Raw genomic sequence first — 22823 nt, forward strand, 5'->3', positions numbered from 1 at the left:
GCACACAACTATAGGATAGTGCTCATGTAGAACTTACATTATATTATAAATTTTAATTGTAGAACAAAATATTAGCTCTTTAGTCCACCATCTTGGCATGTATTAGGACACATTCTAGTTATGGAGGAAGCAGCACTGGCATATGGGGAATATACTTTAGGAAAGATTGCTCCTTATGAGCTGTCGTGCCTCTGCCCCAAACTTCTTTGTTGCCTGTACTGCAGTACTCTGTTAATATGAAGAGAGAAACACAAGAAGATGCCACCTGGGGCCGCTGACCTATAACAGTGTCAAAACAAGCTCATTGCTGCTAATGAAGGACAAACTCAGCTTTGTAAGGGAATTTGACTAGAAGCAAAATGACCCTTGATGCCCATGGGGCAGACAATACTAACATTTTAGAACAGTTTAACTGTAAAAGAGGCCTGTCCAGGAAAGTTTGAAACATATAGGTTGTGTTTTTGTTTTTTGCTTTAGTGAAAGCAAAATCTAAAGATGAGAGCTGATAAGGTTAATGGATGCAGCAGGCATATTTCTCATTTAAAACTTGGCTGCTAAGCCGCTGTTAGGGAAAAAATGGAGCTTTTCATGAGGCTAGTGACCTTTTAAGCATCTTTAAAAATAAAACTTAAATCTGAGTATGCGTATTGGCTTGAAATAAAAAAAATCCCTGTGGTTGCTTTTACTAAGTGATGTCATAATAATAGCCTTGTTATTATGTAACACCATGAGGCTAGCTAACCTAGATTCCAGTGCTTTGACTTGCTGTGCTTTAAAGGTGAACTACAGAAGAAAAATACAATTTGGGCTTGCAGGGAACCCGACTGAACCATAAAGTATCAAGGGCATTTACATTAATGTTAAGTTATCCATTCAACTATATAACAATAAAGAGCATTCTCTCAGGTTCCTTCAGGGACAATAGTATGTTGTCCTCTTTAAATTACCTTTTAAGACTCTTATAAATCTGAATTTATTGTTCACGTTTTATACTGTATTTTATGCTATTTTTTGTTGCATCGATTAAGTGTTTTAAATTTATTGTTAGCCGCCCTGAGCCCGGGAGCCCCTTAGCCGTTTTCTGAACCGGGAAGGGCAGGGTATAAATAAAAATTTATTATTTATTATTATAAACAACTTTCTCAACTGCATCTCTCTCTGTGCAAATTGAATCTCAAATCAATGCTTCTAGAGACCAAAGTACTTAAGCAGCTCCCAAAAGACACCTCTTCATTTTGGCAGTGAATTTAGCCTGATCACACAAGCGAATGACGTAGTTGGAATGGTGAGAATTGCAGGGATGCTAAAGAGGCAGTGTGTAAAAAGGGGTGGTCCACAATCCCTTGCACTGTGATGCAGGGTTGGTAGGATACAAAGATGGGCTTGTTCAGGGCAGTCACTTGGCTTGACAAAATATGTCTGGCCAGCGCTGCCTGTAAACTAACAGTGCGGTAATGTTACTTTAAGCCCAAACTACATTTTTTTCCAGAGCAATAGCTCAGGCCTGCTTCACACATTATATAGTGATGAACATTTTGCTGCCATGTGTGCATACAGTAGGAAGTCACAGTTGCTCCTGACTCCCTGCATCTGTAATGCATGAATAATGTAAAATGAAATGGGCTGTTCAGCCCTATGTGTGTTGTGTTGTTCTGCTTTTATACCACCCCTTCCTTTAAAGAGCCCAGGGTAAAGCACATGGTTCTTAAACATCTCCCCTTCAAGATGGGCAACAAAAGTTTCACCAGTTTGCATTTGTACCCATAAAGACTGGGAACCCCTGCTCTAGATATACCTGAAGTCCAAGTTCACCTGCACTGCTGTAGTTGACTCACACTAATGTAATACACTGCAGCACACTCCTATGTGTGTGCCTATGCAAAAGCAAGTTCTGTTGAGTTCAATGTGCCTTGTGCCCAGAAAACTGGGGATAGCATTGCTGCCTTGTACATTGTTAGTCCACCCCACCCTCACTCATGACATAGCATGGAACTTGCTTTGCTGACAAACTTTTCCACTGGCCATTAAGAGTCTGGGACCTTTCAGAAAAAACTAGCTTCAGCGCTGGCTGGCTTTATAGGCACCATACAGCATATAAATATGGCCACTATTTTATTGCTTTACCACAGACACATGAACGCACACTCCCACAAGGAAGTGGCTTGGCTTAGATTTCTTTTTATCTGGGTTTGTGCCCCACCCATTTTCTAGCTTCAAAGGTAAGCCGCCGAGATTGATTTCTAGCCTCTTCGTAATGAACATAATTATGCAGCCTGGAATGGTGAAAAAAGCAACAACCCAGAGGAGCTATCAAAGGCTTGTGCTGCCTTCAAAGGGACCTATAAGGCTCTGGCACGTTGCCAATTGTGGCTCTGTCAAACAGACTCCTTGCTTGTGCAACGAAACCTCAAATATCGTTTGGGGGCTAGCCCCTGGGGAACTGCAGTGTTAACATTCATTCAGCTACAAAGCAGAAGGGTGCAGCTTTGCAGGGGCAGAAGTCTCTGAGGCAAGCCTGCCCAGGAACTTCACTCTTTCTTTGAGGCCCTCTGAAAACAGACACACACACACACACACACACACACACACACACACACATTTAGCATGACAGAGTATGAAATAGCCTCCCTGCAGACTCGTATGTCTCTGCAACCCCCTTGCCTGCTATAAGGCAGGCTTTGAAAATACAGTTTTGTTTCAGTGGACGTTCTGTTAGTGCAAGGACTTTGGGTTGTGTGCTGAGCCTGCATCGATCAGTAAGCAAATGTCGTCTCCCCGTGTCATGGATGTTTTAGCAGAGATTCCTGCATTGCACGGGGTTGGGCTAGATGACCCTTGGGGTCCCTTCCAACTCTACAATTCTGTGAATGTGCTTCCTGCCCAACAGTTATCTAGCAAGCAGGGCTGCAGTCCTTGACACACATTAGAGTGAGCCCTATTAATCTCAGTGGCACAGACTTCAGACAAAACAAACCTGAATAGGGTCACACTATCAGCATCTTTCAGGCTTGCTTGGGTTTATCTGGATTAGTCCATCAGTTGTGGCTACAAGTCCTACTCACTTCTAGAGCAGTTCTGCAGACTTCAGGGGGAGCATTTGTGCAACCCCTTTCTTAGGGGCATCACATGGAATACTCAACTTTCTGCAGGCCTTTGAAAAGCCCACAGGTGTGACACCTTGCGTTTTAACTGTGGAGGTTCTCAAACGTCCATCAGAGGTAGCTTTCCTAACTAGATAAATGTTTGGGGTACCCCTATCTTGGAATGATGGATCAAGAAAAACCCAAGTTCTTAGAACTAGTCCCTTTAGCCACAGTGAGATTCCCCTGCATGATTGCCCACTGAATAAAAATTCCCTTTTACAAATCAGATGGTGTGTGTAAGGATTTAAAGAGTAACCTTTAGAGCTTTTTCTTTGTTCCTGGTGTGCTCTCTCTAGCTCTTCTTTGAATAATCTATGCTGTTCCTTATTTTATACAGGCGTGTGAAGGGGAAGCAGCAACATAATTCCTCCAGTTTGCTGGGATGCAAATTGGGGGTGTTGCAGAAAACCCGAGCAAAGGCTCCTATCTCATCCAACTAACAACTTGAGAAGCTTCAAGCAAGAAAGGAAATAAGCCTATTTAGAGGAAAACCAATTTATTTGTAGACCCACAATCAACAGTCCAAACACAAAGGTATATGTTCTGGTAAAGCCTTCAGAAGGCTAAAGATGTAAATGAGAGGTGTCAGGTGGAGGAAGTGAGGGGAAACAGAACGGGAGAAACAGAAAACAGCTGGAGAAAAGAGGATACAGGGTGGAATAAAGAGAATTTTAAATGAAGAAGTAAAAGGTACACTCCTATGCAGACATAAAAGGGACACTGCAGCTTAATTGGTCTGCCCCATCTTTGGTTAGGACTAGTCTGGGAGATAAGTTGCACAAAATTTGGGATTGTGCAGCAAAGTTAGGGGTTGGCGAATCTAGATTTCTTCATCCAAACAAGGCACAAGCAATTCCTCTAGGATTAGCAGGTAAAGAAGTAACAGGAGAGGACAAGGTGGGGAATGAACGCTCTGTGCAAACAGCAGGAGGTAACTGCCAAGAGTCCACATGAAGACGGTTGCCAGGACTATTTAAATATGAATCTAACAAACAAGCAAGCAAGCGATACAACAGTTAGATACAGCTTCCAGTGGCAGCACTGAGTACACATATGAGTCCCATTGATCTGAGCTGTTGTTGGACAAGTGTCTGGGCACAACTGGGCTGGTATAATTGCTGGGCATCTCCTGTGCCACACCTTGGTACCAAGAACAGTGGCAGAATTTTCTGGAGAAACTCCAAAAATAAACTGCTTCCCCCAAACAGTGTTGTCTGAATCAAAACTGCTTTTATTCCCCCTGAAATACAGCAATAATTGGGGGGCCAGAGCACGTCTTCCGCAGCAATAAGGCTATGCAATATCTTTGAAGACCATTTGCTAGGGAACAACTTTGGGTCAGGGTTACTGTCTTCAAACCCTGTTTGCAAGGTTCCTGGAGGCTTGTGACTGATCAATATGGGAAGCAGAATGATGGGCTGAATGGATTTTTGGTCTGGTGGATCAGGGCTTTTCTGGCAAATATGGGGTCACTACTCCCTGTTTTCCTGCTAGACCCTCTGGAACACCTTTGGATCCGATTGATAAAAAGTGTAAATAGAAGTGCAATTTAAAAGTATATATGTAAAACTCAAGGAAGGAGCCAACTAGGCCTCCAAATCACAGTTGGGTTGCATCGCCTTTCACATGTAACATACTCCGCGGTTTTGCGCTGGGCTGACTCGCCCCCACAGCTGCTTCACTTCTTCTGCAAGAATCCCACAGTGCAGCTCTTCAAAATCCAAGCAAGGCCTCCCTTGGCAATGTGAACAAGTGTTAGTGCGGTCACTGGACGAAAGTCCATTTCCCCGAGAGCTGTATGGCTCTGAACACAAGGCACAAGGAGGACAAAGGTACAAGGGAAAGGACTAGGTCAGGCTGGTGCCAATTCCCAAAAATGAAAGAAAAAACAAGTCTCTTTGTAGACTAAGTCAGCTGACTCACAACTTTATAGTCATGGGAAATCAGGACAGCATCTTGCAGAGGATGCTCTTCCCGGTCAGAAACCTTTATGCCTCCCTTGGCTGGTCAGAATCAGAATCACAATAGGAAAATTGTCTTCCAACTGCTTAGTAGCCATAGAGGGAAAGAGGTGTGTCCTCCATCATGTCATCCTGTAAGCAAAAAGGGGGGAAAGGGAGACCTTGTTAGTTTTGCACAGGCCTGAAGGAGCAGGAGTAGGTGAAGGGCATAAAAGCAAGCAGTGCACACAGGCCCTCAGCCCATGCCTCAAGTAGTAGTAGTAGCACTAGCAGTAATTTTATTTATATGTTGCCCATCCGACTGGGTTGCCCCAGCCACTCTGGTCAGCTCCCAACAAAATATTAAAAACACAATCAAACATCAAACATTAAAAACTTCCCTGAAGTCTTCTAAAAGTCAAAGAGTTATTTATTTCCTTGACATCTGAAGGGAGGGCATTCCAGATGGCGGGTGCCTCTACTGAGAAGACCCTCTGCCTGGTTCCCTGCAACCTCACCTCTTGCTATGAGGGAACCGCTAGAAGGCCCTCAGAGCTGGATCTCTGTGTCTGGGCTGAACGATGGGGGTGGAGACGCTCCTTCAGGTATACAAGTATGCACTCTATGACTTGCCCCATTCCACAGACACCCTGAAGTAACCTTCTTGCTGTTATCAGACAACTGCCGTATTTGAAAGAGATGGGCAGCCTCAGGAGAGGCAGACGGATAAGATTTATTGTGTACTGGCATCTAGGCCATGCTCCAGGTGAGATGCCCTAATGTGAAGGCCCACAGCTGGAGAGCTCATTCAACTTAAATTGGGGGGGTCTAACCTTTGTCACTCTTACTGTGGGGGGAATCTATGGTGCCATTTTCTAGCCCCCCCCCCTGAAATGGTACCTCCATGTGGTCTGGAGGCCCTTCATCCAATTATCACCCTTAATGATGGAGTAGAAGACACTAGAGATGTTCTCTTCCCAACTCCAACTGAATCCTTCACAAAAGGTTACACTTTAATGCTACCCTAGTTAGGGTTGACGAACACTTATGGAGCCTATATCCTTTTCAAATGCATTCTGATCATGATATTTGAAAAGTATATTTTTAAAAAACCTTAGTTTCAGAGCAGGGCACTCAAGGCAGAGGAAGGAAAAGGGCCATAACTCCATGGTAGGGCATCTGCTTTGAATGCAGAAGACCTCATGTTCAATCCCTGCCACCTCCTGTTGGCCTGGGAGAGACCAAAGTCTGTAACCCTGGAAAGCCACTGCCAGTTAGGGTTGAGCTAGACTGCCTTCTGCCAAGTCAGATCATTGCTTAGCTTCCTGTATTCTAATAAGAGCCTGTGAAGTCCAGGTTAGAGGTCTGACCGAGGAGGATTAACTGAGGGCACAAACCATAGGCAAATCCTGGAGCCGCCGGAACTGCAGCTGGCCACTGCGCTGTCGGTACCGCAAGAACCCCATAAGAGCCAGGATCCCCACTGTCACGATGAAGATGAAGATGACTGCAATCACCAGAGGGTCCTCACCTATTGGGCTGGCTTCTGGTATACTAGGTAGGTCTGCAGAAAGGGGGGGAAAAGTCAGACAGCCAAACATGGATTATTGCTCCTGGCCCAGAATGGCAATTCCATACAATTACTAGGCACTTCAAAAGTCAAAACTTGTTCTGTCGCAAAAACATTTTTATATACCGTATTTTTTGCACCATAACACTCACTTTTTTCCTCCTAGAAAGTAAGGGGAAATGTCTGTGCGTGTTATGGAGCGAATGCCTATGGATGGCGGGGGGGGGGATCTGCTGCAGTCGTGAGCAGAGGATCCATGGTTCCCCTTCCTTCCCTCCTCCGTGGTTACAAAGCATGGATCCACATGGATCCTCAGGATTTTTGCATTGGGCTACTCCAAACTCACTGTCAGATCACATGTCTGTGGCCACAGCATGAACCACAAAAATCATATACAGTGGTACCTCGCAAGACGAAAAACTCGTAAGACGAAAGAGTTTTCTGTTTTTTGAGTCGCTTTGCAAGACGATTTTCCCTATGGGCTTGCGAGTTTGTTTCCTTTTTCGTAAAGCCGCTAAGTACCGTTAATAGCCGTGCTTCGCAAGACGACAAAACCGCAAGACGAAGAGACTCGCAGAATGAATTAATTTCGTCTTGCGAGGCACCACTGTATCCACTATTTCGTTTAGAATATTTTTTTTCTTGTTTTCCTCCTCTAAAAACTACATGCGTGTTATGGTCTGGTGCGTGTTATAGAGCGAAAAATACGGTACCTTTGTCTCCACTATATATCTAGTTCCCAAACTGCTCTCTATCCTTGTTTCTACCTGCATGGAATAAGAGCTCCTAGTGAGTACCTTCGCCATCTCCCACGTCTGTGGCAGAGGCCTTCTTCTGCACGTGGTTAGCTGGTTGCTCTGTTTCCACTGGTGGGACTCTGGGAGATGTGAGTGTGGAGGAGACAATGCCTGGTGTTAATATGGTAGTGCTAGAGGCACTCGCTGTGAGCACTCTTCCATCCGTATCAGTTGCATTTGTAGCCAAGGTGGACTCGGCACTGCTCCCCTCTGTGACAGCATCGCGGTTTGCCACTGACATAGTTTCTGGTCTCCCTTCTGTAGGCCCCGAGGTGATGAGTGTGGAAGCTGTTGGCTGGGAAGGAGATGTCGGCCCTGGAGACAGAGACAAGAGAGACACGCACAAGTGAATCAAGCAAGAATCCTGGGTCTTTGACGTGCAAGAATAAATGAAAATAATCCAGCACGATCATTTCCTCTCTATTACTACAATTCTAGCACATAGATGGAGCAGATCCAGAGTCCAGAACAAAGTATATCAAACTTGCAAAGAGATTTACATCAATGGCTGAAACACACTAGTGGATACTCATAGCCCTTTGCCATAGTTCGTCTTACAATAGCAAGCTTTCTGAGAGTGTTGTGCAGAAAATATCTGTTCTTAGATTAGTCAGTTGGCAGAATCTGGGTTTTTCAGCTGTAGAGCCTGGAAATCTTAGGGTGCAAACTGAGACAGCTAAAGTGAGTCCTAACTGATCTACACAAAATAATTAGAAGAGGGTTCTGACTGAAATCCTAGAAACCAAATCTTTAGTTCCAAACATACTTTAATTCTATCAGACAAGCCAGGGGTCAGAGATCATCCCCCCTCAAAGAATAATGGGAACTGTAGTTTGCCCCCAGAGAGCTACAATTCCCAGCACCCTCAACAAAATGCAGTTCACAGGATTCTTGGGTGGTGGGGATATGCTTTAAATAGATGGTGTGTACACAGCCTAGCTCTTCTTTTATCATGTGGCCCAAGGGGGCAGGGGAAGGTGAATTAGCATAGTGTACCCTATACAGGAAAAGGAAGTTCAAAGGCAAGCCCCACTGCATGGTGCATAGAGGAATCTCTTGGAGCATTACAGCATCAGCAATCAATTGCCTGCCCAAACACATCAGAGATAGGTGCCTCAGATCAATGCCTATGTCAATATGTGTTTTGCATCCTTTGTTTCTGACGCATCAGACACAGAGCTTTCCCCTCCTCCCACTGTCAACAATGGTTCCCCGAGAGAAACTGCTCTTTATCCTGAAGCCACCAAAACCAATAAAAAGTAGTCAAAGAACAATCAGAGAAAGACTTCTGCCTTCATGGACACTAGGACTCCCAGTATGGAATGGTTCCTGCTAATCATATAGAACCATGCAGCACATCTTGCTGTGATTTTCTCATCCTTTGAAGAAAGGTGAAAATAACATTTCCTATTTTTGTTAAAATGCCATAACTTTTTAAAAAATATACTTATAAGCTTTTACACTATACAAAATAAATATAAATTTAAATTTAAATTGCAGGCAATCATTACTTATTTAGACTCCCTTCTCCCTCTTTCTGCGGTTCCTTGTTTATATTTTAATTTACTGCATATCCAAATTATACCAATTTTTTATGCCATAACTTTTTATATATATGGAGCAAGGCATTTGCCCAGGTGTCTGACTTTCTGTTCTCCATTTCCTGCCTGACAACAACCCAGAATTACCTGCCTTCCATTTTATGAAAAACTGCAGGGTTTTCAAAGTGTATTGAAGTTTACATGAGGGATTGAATAAATATCCTGTGTTAACAGAACTATAATTGTCATCGAAGAGGTAATATTTATGCCTAGGTTATAGAAACATCTAATTATGATTCCAGGCACTTGGGAGTTCTACTCAGATTGTGTTCTATTCTCTCCACTCCAATTTTGGCAGGTATGGGATATGGTACTAGAGCCAAAAACCTTTCTGAGGTATTCCACCTAATAAAGTCAATAGAAAAGTCTACCCAAGGCTGTGCACTCACTAACCCATTTGTAGCACAGATATGTAGTGTTTCTCCATTGGGAATCATTTATGCTTGTCCTCAACATGTGGCTTTCAATCTACAGGGGTAGGTGAAAACCCTCCCCTTGATTAGGCTATCTATATGTTCTCCTCCCTGCACATGCCCCAGGTGATTGAAGAAGGAAGCAATGATTGCAGTCTTGGTGTATGCACACCCACAACATAATTGCAGGTATGGATATAACCCCCAGTGCCAGGACTGCCTACATCTTGTTTAAAATGGACACACTGTGCGGTATTGCAGAATCAATCCACAATGAGCTTTTATTTTTGGAATGAAACCAGTTTCTCAAGCAATACTTTTCAGGGAAATAAAAATATGCAGTAGATCTAGATTGTGCAAGGACTACATAGAAAAAAACGCAAGCATTCAGTCTCCTTTGATTGCAGAACAAAATGTTGTGTGTACACAACCCAAGTTGCTTGAGAATTAAGCTACATTCCATGGGAAATGGTTGACTACTACCAAGTCTTACCTTGTACCTCCTTTGGCTGAGAGGGCTCTGTAGCCATAACATTTGTACTGGAATTAACCCAGGCTGTGGTACTGATGGGTTCAGAATCATCCAGGCGGGTCTGGTTCACTTCTACCGAGTTTGTAGTTGCAGCAGGAAGGGAATGGATGTCAGCACTACTGTTGGCAACATGCGTTGTGTTCTGTAGTCTTGCTGTGGTGCTTAAGGTGCCGTGTACAGTAGGTGCCAGAGGTTCAAGCAGGACTGAGCTACTGACATTTAACTGTGAAGCAACGGTGGCATTGCCATCCACACTTATGGCAGTAGGGGGAATTGTCCAGTTGCCAAGGCCGCCAGCCTCCGTGTGAGGGAGCACGAAGTGCGACACAGTGCCAGATTGAGCTGATGATAAATTCTGCCCATCTCCTAGTGCAGGAAAAACAAACAGAGGAAAGCTAAAATCACAGACACATGCCCAGAAGGTCAGCTGCTTCCAGCAAGGGGAAAATAAGAGGGAAAGGGAAGGAACAGAGCCTACAGGACAAATCAATTACAATTACAGGGAAGGGAGGAAACTCCTCTTCTATTAACCTCCGCCTCTAGTCGCACTGCAGCCATCCAGTTCTCTGCAGAATGGAAACAATTCTCTCCAAACCTCACCCTCTGCTCCTCAAACATACAAAGTATGACAAACCAATGTATTGGAGCTTCATACTGGAGTAGGAAAGGTACCTACGGCCACTGATGATCATTGTTGGGTAAAGAATCAGAGAGAGAAATCAGTAGAGTTACGAAGTCAAGGATTTGAAGAAGCACTATTTCCCCACCTCCAAAGATAACAATGGAGCTATGTAGACCAAAACATTTTGTGAGGGTGCTTCCTTGCAAAATACAGTGGTACCTCGGGTTAGAGACACTTCAGGTTAAAGACGCTTCAGGTTACAGACTCCGCTAACCCAGAAATAGTACCTCGGGTTAAGAACTTTGCTTCAGGATGAGAACAGAAATCGTGCGTCGGCGGCACAGCGGCAATGGGAGTCCCCATTATCTAAAGTGGTACCTCAGGTTAAGAACAGTTTCAGGTTAAGAACGGACCTCCAGAACAAATTAAGTTCTTAACCAGAGGTACCACTGTATGAAAAAGGAGTAAAGACAAAAAATACAGTAGGCCAAGGCTGAAATCTAACACCCCTGAAAAACAAGTTTTCATGATCTCAAAGTTTAAGTCAATTTGAGAATCTCATGTCCTTTTGCAACAATCAATCATATATATTTATAGTGACCTCATTCTTTAAGTACTGATCCCAGTGTACACAAAATGGAACCATCCATGCACAAGAGAGAGATGACAGCAGGCTTGGAGGTGAACCCCCGAGTTTTCAGAAGTACAAAAAAAATCAAGGGGAGGGACTTAACTGGTGGTGGGAAGAACCCAAAACAATTAGAATCAAGTATGCTTGGTAGCCATTGCTGTCTCTGCAGAAGAATCACGTCAGCGTGAATGAAGGATCTCGTACGTCCCATACAGTGTTGAAGAATCAACAGCAAACAAGACAGTTAAGTGTGGCATGGGAGGAAGTCCCACACCACTTGCTCACACAGTAAAGCACAAGTTAAAACTGGACTCCCACTCTCCACCCACAAACCACAGAATTACAGCTTCTCAATAACTCTTTACTCATTTTATTCCAGTCTTGGGTCTCTGCTGAGGCAGCTGTTCCTCTGCATTGCTGAAAGAACCCTCATGCTGGAGCACAACTGGGCTGGCTTCTTCACCCAAACTCAACACACCCCTACACAACAGGCTCAGGATAATGACATGGGGAAAACAGCATGCCCAGTCTCATCAGCATGCCAAAATGTTTGGGGAGTATGGTTTGTGCATGAGATAGCATCTATTATAAGGCAGCCCCCAATGCCTTTTGAATTTAAGCTTTTATCTACAGTCATCAGAGTAAACATAACACACCAGACTGTGACTAAACCCTCCATCCTGAGGAAGGGGAAAGGATGGTAATAGTCTTTGGCCACTGACCTGGGCTTGGTGGTGATCTACAGCACAGCAGTAGCAACAGAATCCTGGTCTTGTCCTCTGTTGCCTTGCTGTTACTGAGGTACTTGGCCAGTTCTGCTTTACACATGTGGATGTCAAGGGCTTTGTGACTGTTACCCTTCTAACATCCAGCTGTTGTACCCTTCTAAAAGGCATCCAAGAAGAATTAATACTGCCCATTAACCATCTTTATAATCACACACATACCACCTCTGGCTCATTTAGCAAATCCCACTGGATTAGTATGAGAGAAGGTGCTTTTTAATACATGTCAAGTAACTAGTTTGCTCATTTTGAACCTGCAAGGCATCTAAGTGGAGGAAATTCATTTTGTTTGTGTATGTGTATGTTCAATTTTCATGAAACTTGTTGTTTCTTTATTCAATACACATTGAATTACATTTGTATTAATTAAATAAAAATAAATATTATAACCAGTCCTATCGACCTTTGCATCTTGGCCTCCCTCGGTAGGCAATTTGACAGAGTCCATAAGAGGACAATTTTCATCTTTCAATAACTGCCATGGCATGCATCTGGCTTGGAGGAAAAGACTGCTGGTACCCTGAGCTCAGAATACAAAGGAGTCACAAAAGGAAACAGACTTTTTCCAGTTAGAACAAAGAACTCCTTCCTTTGCATTAGCATGCAGCAATCACTTGATAAAACTTTATCATGAGCCAATAGTTGCCGTGGATTTTTTAGGTGGAAATATTAATCTAGCCAGAAGCAGTTCTTTCTCCACTTCAACCACATAGGATGTCACATAGAGGAGGGAGAAAGGTTGTTTTCTGCTGCTCCAGAGAAGCGGACACGGAGCAATGGATCCAAACTACAAGAAAGAAGATTCCACCTAAACATTAGGAAGAACTTCCTGACAGTAAGAGCTGTTTGACAGTGGAATTTGCTGCCAAGGAGTGTGGTGGAGTCTCCTTCTTTGGAGGTCTTTAAGCAGAGGCTTGACAACCATATGTCAGGAGTGCTCTGATGGTGTTTCCTGCTTGGCAGGGGGTTGGACTCGATGGCCCTTGTGGTCTCTTCCAACTCTATGATTCTATGATTCACTCAAGGGTACAATATTAAGATGCCAACCCTCTCTTATCCTGAGCTGTGCACATTTGCAGTCACATCACAGCATGATATAATTTGTCTCAGTGCTTTTTTCCCTTAGAAAAATAGGTGCTGGTACTCACCATGAAGTTGTTATAGCGAGTGCCACACTTTTTAACAGCACTGATTATTCTGTCTGTGGGTTCCGCATCATTCAGTTCATATCAACTCACATTTTAAAAAAGCTGCAGTGGCAGAAAAGACAACTCTGACAAAGATGTGAACAGTTCCACAAGACTTAGAATCCTGCAGAGCTTTAAGTGGATGTTCTCATACTTGGAGATGGGCATTCTGCCTCTCACAAAATGCTCACTTCTGTTCTGGACTGCTTCTTTTTCGGCTCCTGCAGCTAAATGCCACATCCCACCTTCCCCTCAACACTATCTTTTGGGGGGGCTGTGTTAAGGGGAATAGAGAAGTTGTAGTCCAAAACACCAGGTTGGCATAGGCTGTTAGAAAAAGTAACACCAAAGTAGCATGCCAGAATAAAGCAAGCATGTATAGTAAGTATATCTCATACACAGTCCCGTTTTTATTGTAGCTGCAGAATGTGAAAGAGATTAAACATTCAGCCTTACATTTCTATAGTCCTTTGCCTACCTGCGTCTTTATGGTCTCACACCAACCTGGGGAACTGAGAAACAATTTTGCTAATTTTGAGCCTTAAAACTGGGGTACAGCCAACTTATGCAATATGCAGCAGATGGAAGCAGAGCCAGGCTCTGGGTAAAGGCCACCTCTTCCTGTCAAGCATAACTAATCATTATGTGATAAATTAAGCCTTTAGTAATGAAAAAAAGAATCATAGAAAAGTGGTAACCTTAAAGACTGCAGACAGTAAACCTCATTTGTACTATTTATGTGTTCACACCCAGAAGCTTCCAGTTCCAGGGGACCAACACTTGTTTACTATTCTGGGTGTTCTAAGTGCTTCCAATGAACCACAGAATCTGGCTAAGGGTGGCACTACCTGTTGCAAGAAACATCTCTGAAAACAGCAGCCCCATGTTGAAACCCAACTTGCAACATGTGATATTTTAATGTTCTGGGTTACGTTCTGGGGAACCACACATTTGAGTGAAATTGTGTATACTTGAAACACTTCTGAAAAAACCTGCAAACACCCCAGTCATTGTAAAACCTACCCTTTCTGTCTAATTAAGGTCCATTGGGACATTTACAAGGTCCATTGGGACATTTACAAAGGTCCATTGGGACATTTACAAAGATGCAAGAATCAGAGGCTAAAGGAAAGAAAGAATATTACAGAAAATATTCATTCATGCAAATCAATAAACACAAAGGTCTAGATCACTGCAATTGTCATTATGGTGCTTCTACATAAACAGGCTAGCTAGTGATCAATACTCTAAATCAGAGCACCTGTCACTCTCACAAGGTACATGCCCATGGGAGTAATATTTCATCCTATTGCTGCTAATCTACATAGATGTAAGATACACAGTGGTGCCTTGGTTTGAGAGCAGCCCTGTTTACGAACTATTCGGTTTACCAACTCCGCAAAACCGGAAGTAGTGTCCTGGTTTGTGAACTTTACCTCGGTCTAAGAACGGAATCTGCGCCTTGGTTTAAGTATGGTTTTGATACCACTGTAATAGAAAACTATGCTTTGTTATTACATGAATGGACCAGGACAAGTCTCAGGCTCATGTGCTCCTCACTCTCCTTTTATAGGAGGAGAAAATTGGCAGCTTTCCCTTCCAACTTTTATACAAACCACAGTTCCAAGTTCAGACATGATGTGGAACTGTGGTTTGTTTAAAATTAGAAGCAGGCGCTTCTAATTTCTTTACTGCCACAAAACAAAACAAAAAAGCTGGGAGGAGAAAGTACATAAAGCTCACCACAACTTGTTCTTGTAACAGGAAAGCATGGCTTCCTGTTATGTCTGAACCAGACCTAAAAAGACATATTTACCTTCACAGCAATGTAATCATGTTCAATCTAAACATCTCCTTCCTGTTTACTGGCTACTGTCACCCAATTGATCAATATGCAGAAGAATCTTACTTTGAGCTACTGGTCAAGCACAGCTTTTCTTCAACTACAGAACAGTGCAGTTAGATTACTCATCTAATCTCACCCATAATGAGCATGCTGCACGCGAAATTTCCCTCAGAGACTCTCTGGTCGTTGGAAAAGGTTGTCCTTTAATCTGTTTCTACACATAGTAGTCTGTTATAGAACACACTGCAAAGTACATACAGGAGATGAGCTTGTATTCTGTCATAAGGCCCAGGCAGAAAGCTGGTCAAGCAAGGAACGTAGACCTAGGGATTGAAACTAGGGCCGCAAATCCCAGCTGAAATAAATTCAAGACCTGCGAGAAGTCTTTTTGTTTTGTTTTGTTATTTGCGGTGCCGCCACTTAAACACGTGCAATTCTAGGTGAGCTGATTAGCTGGCTGCTTATTGTGCACTCTGAAAAGCTTATATCACTGGTACAGCCTGCCCACAACCTCCTGTTTGAAGCCATCAAGGTGGAAGTCACCTTGGAAGCTGAGGCAGCCTGGACAAGCATCAATCTCTTTCTGAGTTAAAGTAACCACCATACCTGCTGCCAATACTGCCCCATCCTGCATCTGCTGCCTCTGTCACTGCTGAGAGTCATTCTGCTGCTATTACTACCTCTGTTGCTCACCCAACTTTCTGCCATTCTAAGTCTGTTTGGAAAAGCAAACCAGGTCCTTTTGGGCTAGATTTCCTTTCCTACAATGACACCTGGAAAGGCCACAGAGCTCTGGGTGGCAATGGGTAACTCTGTGGCAGAAACAAGGACTTCTTTTCGCAATGGAGTCATCATCACTGATGAAACCAGGGGTGGTGAGGGAGATCTGATCCCTTATATGTTTGTGTGACAAGTGACTAATAAGTTAATAAATGGTGATGATGATCAGTCCTTTTTCCCCCAGGGGGTACTGCAGTGCTGGCAGCTCCTTTTTTGCTGTTAAAAAGTGTGGCACTTATTGTAACAACTTCATGGTAAATACTGGCATCTATTTTTCTAGGGGGGGAAAGCACTGATGATGATGGATTTTGAGAAGGTTTTAAGAAGATCCTGCTGGATGATCCATCTAGCCCAGGGGTAGGCAACCTAAGGCCCGGGGGCCAGATGTGGCCCAATCGCCTTCTCAATCTGGCCAGCGGACGGTCCGTTAATCACCGTGTTTTTACATGGGTAGAATGTGTGCTTTTATTTCAAATGCATCTCTGGGTTATATGTGGGGCATAGGAATTCGTTCATTTTTTCTTCTTCAAAATATAGTCCGGCCCCCCACATGGTCTGAGGGACGGTGGACCAGCCCACGGCTGGAAAAGGTTGCTGACCCCTGATCTAGCCCACCATCCTGTCTTCATGGTAGCCAACCAGATACCTTCTGGGAAGCATACAAGCAGAACTGAGCTCAACAGCAGTTCCCTGCAAGTGGTATTCAGAAGCATTCTGCCTTCAACAGCAGAGGTAAAACATAGCCAATGTGGCTTGTAGCTGTGATAGCCTTATCCTCAATGAATTTGTTTAATCCTCTTTTAACGCCAAGTTGCGGGTCATCCCTCCTTCTTGTGGGATGAGGCTTCTGAGAAGCCTGTATGGCTAATTGTCTGCCGATTTCCTTGGGCTCAAGCCTCATTGGAACCTACTTCTGAGTAAACTTATTCAACAGTAAGTGCCTTTTATTATTTCAGTGGGGCTTTCGCCCAAGGAAATCAACAGAAAACAATTGCAGCCTTGTAAAAATATATGCATGTGCAAATTTGATTGATTGAAAATTCAAGTTGAAACCGACTTGATTAAAAAGCATACGCACTCTCACACATGACACCCAAGGAGAGTTCATAATATTGGTTTACTTGATTAATCAAAACAATTATTTTTTTTACTTAAAAAAAAAACCCTTTAAAAATGTAAAGAGTGGAAGCCAAAGCTGAAACGCATATTCTGGCCATGGACTCTTAGTGGGCATAGGCAACAAGGCACTGCTTAGAAAACACCTTCTTTTTTAAAACAAGATAGGAAATTGTGACTCACAGAATAATAGAAAATAACTTCGTCTACCTTAACAATATACAGTGGTACCTCGGGTTAAGAACTTAATTAGTTCTGGAGGTTCGTTCTTAACCTGAAACCGTTCTTAACCTGAAGCACCACTTTAGCTAATGGGGCCTCCCGCTGCCACTGCGCCGGTGGAGCACAATTTCTGTTCTCATCCTGAAGCAAAGTTTTTAATCCGAGGTACTATATCTGCGTTAGCAGAGTCTGTAACCTGAAGCGTATGTAACCCAAGGTACCACTGTATAGTCCACCCTCCCATGGAGGACAATTTTAATACCTAGGTTTTATGTAGCACTTTTAGACTGTTAGAAGTGCTCCATATACATTATCTTAGTAATCTATGGGCCAGTGATGAGAGATATTAGCCTATCTCAAAGGGCAGGAGAGGAGAGTGCTGTTGCTCTCAGGCACTACTTGAGGGCTTCCCAGAAGCAGCTCATTGGCCACTGTGAGAACAAGATGGGACACTGGCCTGATCCAGCAAGCTCCTCTTATATTCTTAAGATAAAGCTTGGGGAATAACTGTGTATGCCTCCTTCAGCTGCTTATATGAAGGATGGGATACAAATGTAATAAATAACTAATCCATATAATAGCATTGTGTAGGTCAGTATTACTATACCCAGTGCTTTTCTCTGGGGGGACCCAGGGGTACGCATACCCCTAAACATTTTGTGAATCTTTGTACTTTTGTCCATTTACTATACTTATTCTTTCCAATTTGAACTATAAAATGGTGATTTTCTTGAGTCAAAATGAGAGTACCCCTAAACACTTTTTTTAGAAGAAAAAGAAACTGACCATACCTATATAGCAGATGGTGGAACTGAGAACAAGATACTGTAGCTTGTGTAAGGAGGATACAGTGGTTAAATTAGCAAGGTGAACAAGGCGCTTTCTGTCTTCCAGCTTAGACTTTTAACCAATAGTAAATAGTAATATGCTGCCTATCAAATCTATATCCCAATTTTTCTCTGAGGAGTGAAAATTTGCATACAATTCCATCCTGGTTTAGATAAATGATCAAAGGCAGGCAATAATATTTTTTTGTACTCTTTGTACACAGGATGTATTGCAATAACAAGGTCCAATACTAATTGACTATTCCCCACCCCCACCCCCACGCAAAAACATCTAACACACACCAGAGCTTTGTATCCCACACCTTTGGGGAAATAGCTTGGTTGCTTGCCAAGGTGCGTCAGAATGCTGAATGCTCTCATTCATTCCACAGCATGTGTTTATATCAAAAGGCAGAGTACATGGATCCAACTCATTTACTGCAAGCAGGGATATGGCACTTAAACATAGATGTGTGACCTGGATATGAAATATCAAACTCTGGCAAACTGCAGCCTAGAACTGTCCCTTTTCAGCAACAGTCTACAGGTTCTATTAAGAGCATGGGCCATTTGTGTGTTTCTTTAAATTATATAAAAATTGAATCCCCATGTACATCCTCACTAGCACTTTGCATTAACACTCCAGAGGTGCAGAGAATATCGACTAGAAGCCCTTCACTGCTACTTGGCCTGTAATCATCCACCACTCACTTAAGAGTAAGTCGTACTGAATTCAGTGAAACTGATTTAGGATTGTGCTGTACACAGATTTAATCCACAGACACAAACACAGAACACTGGCCCCAGAAGTGCTTTGCGAAAATGGAGCAACTCTCAGCTGCCCCCCCACCAACATGTTCTGTTTAACATGAAAGAACCTTTACCAAAAAGGGTGGTATAATAAGACAGAGTTTCCAAGGTTTTTGGGTCCACGGCTCCCTTGACCTACTGCAGGAGCCCAGTTATGTCACCCCTTGCCTGCAGAGCCGGCAGCCTTTTCACACACCCTCCCTTGTGGAGTGTTCCCTCAACCTCCTCTCCCCTCTCCTTCCTGCCACCCCTCTTGCTGCCACCCCTCCTCTGAGCTGCCCACCCTGCCCCAAAGAGAGGTGCCTCCTCACACTGCCCCACAGGGGCCTGGGAAGCACCCCCCGGCCAGCCCCAGAGGCACCATTCATCTGGGGAGTTTGTAGCCAGGGCTGCTGCAACAAACTGCTGTGCAAGCCTTTGGAAGGCACAGAAGCAAGAGGGCATCAGAGGAGGAAGGAAAGGAAGGAAAGAGGGCCAGAGGCCAGTGTTGTCCGCGGCACCCCTGGGTGCCATGGCACACCAGTTGAAAACTACTGTAATAAGAGATAGCCTTACTTTGTTTCCCAAATTCTCCGACCGCAACAGAGCAGCAGCCTGCTCCAGTTACTTGCACCTGAGGCTTTGGAAGTGGCTGGCACCCATCACATTTCCCTACATTCAATTGTCTCTTCCTCTGTTGCACAAGGCCCCTTGGACTGAACGTGTCCCATTTCATTTCCAAAGCTGCAAGGGCAACTAAGGCAGCGTTGGGGTGGGAGTGGGAAGAGAGGAGGAGACAGACACTGCCCATGTTGGCTGTGTTACACACTGCTCCCAGTGTATCTGTGACCTCAGGGCAATAGAGCAGGGCCTGGAACTGTGACAAACTAAGCTTTATGCTTCTCTGCAAATCAGGGCTCCGCTGAAGACGTGCATGTACAGAAGACAAGCAAACACAACTACTACCCAGACACAGCCAGAGGCATTGAGGAGACAAAGCCAAAATTCACAGAACAAAAAATAAAATAAAAACTTTCAGGAGGAGTTTTATATTTTTGAAAGTCATTTGAAGGAAGTGGGTTTCTTCATTTAGCTGGGAGAAGCACTACTGAACAAGACGAGTACCTGATTGGTTAGCTGAGACTGAGCTGGCAGGCAAATTTGAACTCCTGCCACAGGGCAATTCTGGAGACAGCCATCCCAACGGCTCAGGAACAGAACTTAAAAACACTTAAAATATCTAAGCATCTTCAGCCCAGTCACTTTTTTAAAGAGAAACTGCTTGGGCCTATCTTAGTTCTAACTCAGAGATTGTCTGAACCACCTCTTGGATCTGCTATCTCATGAAGGCTCTGCAAGGGGAGCAGAATTTCAGCAGAACGCAGAGCTTGCTTTTATTTTCCCCTTCCAGAATTAGAACAAGAAGGAGACTTGTAACAAATAACTCTTTGACTGGTTGCCTTTATTGCTCCCAAAGTGGATTTGTCTGGTAAAATTTGTTGCAACTTTGGCCGCATTTAGATGCAACCTTAAACCATAATTTAGCACTCAGGCTTGCATGCTCCCTCACCCCATCAGCTGGGATGATGATTTGACCACAATTTACCCAGTCTCTGCTCACCATTGTGTTAGATCTGTGGTTTAAATTATGGTCAGTTTTAACAAACCAGCTTCATAGCCCACCATTTGAAGCTAACTTGTTTTGAAACGGGAGGTAATTCGTGATAGTCCACAACCACCAGTTCAGATGCAGTGACCATAGGTTGTAGCTCAGTGTAAAGTCATAGCTCAGTGGTAGAGCTTATGTTTTTCAGCCAGAAGGACTCAGCTTTAATCCCCAGCTTTTCCAGATAGGGCTGGGACTCCCTCCTGGAGAGCTGTTTCAAGCACTGTAGCCAATACTGAGCTAAATGGACCTGTGGTCTAACAAAGCATATTAAAGCATCTTCCTAAATTCTTAATGACAAGCTGAGATTCTGGGAAACTGAAAGTAAATGCTGCCCAAATCCTCCTCCTGACTATGCAGGTGGTGGAAAGTGTACAGGCCAGAGGCTCCCTGCAACTTGTTCCAGTAGTGCCACAGTGCCAAGCCATGGTTTAGTGTTATATTCAAATGCAGCCTCTCTCAGGTTTGGGAGCAGAGTGAGAATGAAGACAGCAGCCTTGCAAATAAGTCTGCTACACTGACTAATCCACAAAAACAGTTCATGGCGCACCTGCCCTCACATGCCCATATCAGTTATTTGTGGTACATACATTCTGCAAGAAAAATATGGCTGATTATCTTCCCATTTACCAACCCCCTCCCCCATAAACTTTTCAGGAGGCTCTTTAAATCAGACCCCTGCTTTGATTTGGGCAGACCCAGATATAAAAACAAGCAGCTCTGACAGTTATTTCTAGTGCATGTCTGAATCCTGGAGTTTGATCTAGTTTCCTGAAAAGTTACATCAATCACACTGGGCAGAAAGCGACTAAAGATTTCCCCAACACCATCTAAGAACTTCTGAAACATCATTGTCTTCGTGTGGTCCTGGACTTCTGCCCCAGCATCCTGCCCTAACAGCACCACTGTCCCACCCACCAGGAGGTGAGGAAACGTCATAGTTTCAGACTTGTCTGCAACCAGCAAACAAACAACCAACAGAAAGGCCTAATTTGTTATTGACTTTCAGGTGGAATTTAGCATTTCTGTTTACCCAGGCATCTGATGGCTGAAATGCACTGTTCCTGGCAACCTTGAGATTACTGGTTGCGAGAAATTTTTTAACTGTTTTTAGTCTGGTGTGTGTAAGTCTGATGTGTTTGCCACCCTGGGCTCTTTGGGGAGGAAAGATGGGATATAGATTGAATGACTAAATAAATAACTAGTCAGGGAGAAACTGAGAGGGAATCAAGGATAGGGGGAAAGCACAGCACAAGGAGCCTCCATCAAACATAAGGAGGGTGTGAAAACTAGATCCATCCAAACAAGAACTTCATTTGAGCTCAGACCCAGTAATGTTTCTGAATGCCGAATTTCGAAATGGGAAGCAGAACTACTCACAAAAGACGAGACTACAAGCATATGCAGAGTGCGTTTTCCTGACTGCTCTCTCTCTCTCTCGGCCAAGCACCTTCTTCAGGGCTTCGAAATTCCAGATCAGTCGAGGATAAGGGTTCTAGAAAGCCTTAAACCCCGGACATTCTCATTTTATATACCAACAATCACAACCGCTTGCAAGGACCGACGGCGGAACTCCGGGAAATGGGGGCCCTGCCGCAAGGAAGGACACCATCTGGGCAGACACTACTGCGCCTCAAGCTCACAAGTTTCCAGACAGATATAGAAAGTTCTTGCGCTCTAAGGGGGCGGGGAAAACCCACCTTGGTGTCCAGGGTGGGAACGAAGCTACAGAGTCAGTCCCTTAGGATAGTAGCACGCAGGGAGCAGAACTGTCTCCTGGGCTGCGGAAAATCTAGGGCGATCACATGAAAAAGCCAAACCTTCAGACGCGGTAATAAAACTGGGTTATTAGCAAACACAGGATAGGTCCTGGCTCCTCTGAGAGACTTATAGGATGCCACCCAAGCGCGCCCCCTCTAGGGGATCTCAAGAACCCATTAAGGATCAGGACACTTTCCCGCAAGAGCGCTGGATTCCAGAGTCCCACCTAGGACGAAAAGAAGCGGTCGGAGACTCTTTTACCTGGCAGCGGCAGGAAGGTTCCAGCGAGGAGGCAGCAAACGGCGGAGAAGCTGTAGGGGGAGCGGCGCGTTGTTGCCTCCATGCCGGGCTGATTCCGATGGATTGGCTGGCAGCGGCGAGAAAGCGCTAAATTTCTATGAAGAGTCCCAGGCACAGGCGTGTCTCCAGAGCTGGAAATGAGTCTGTGCCACGTGGTTCATTCACAAGCCCACGCGCGGCCTGGGCGTGTCAGATGCGCCCCCCTCCCTCGCTCCCTACGAGGCCGGCGGGATCCTGGGTTCATCTCTTCCGCCTCCTCGGCTTAGCCCCACCAGGCGCAACCCGCCTCGTGAGT

The 22823-nt window shown here is 44.3% G+C and overlaps 1 protein-coding gene across 1 annotated transcript; it reads right to left on the reverse strand.

The window, feature by feature from the left end:
* Nucleotides 1-3622: 3622 nt before the first annotated feature.
* LOC128415862 (mucin-17-like) lies at nt 3623-22603 on the reverse strand. The gene is made up of 5 exons (XM_053392610.1): nt 22490-22603; nt 9958-10362; nt 7451-7765; nt 6481-6647; nt 3623-5236 (listed from the first exon to the last, which is right to left on the reverse strand). Exons 1-5 carry the CDS (start codon nt 22569-22571, stop codon nt 5192-5194), a joined length of 1014 nt encoding a protein of 337 aa, XP_053248585.1. The 5' UTR covers nt 22572-22603; the 3' UTR covers nt 3623-5191.
* Nucleotides 22604-22823: the final 220 nt, after the last annotated feature.

This window comes from Podarcis raffonei, chromosome 6 (genome assembly GCF_027172205.1).
Source record: "Podarcis raffonei isolate rPodRaf1 chromosome 6, rPodRaf1.pri, whole genome shotgun sequence".
Taxonomy (NCBI): domain Eukaryota; kingdom Metazoa; phylum Chordata; class Lepidosauria; order Squamata; family Lacertidae; genus Podarcis; species Podarcis raffonei.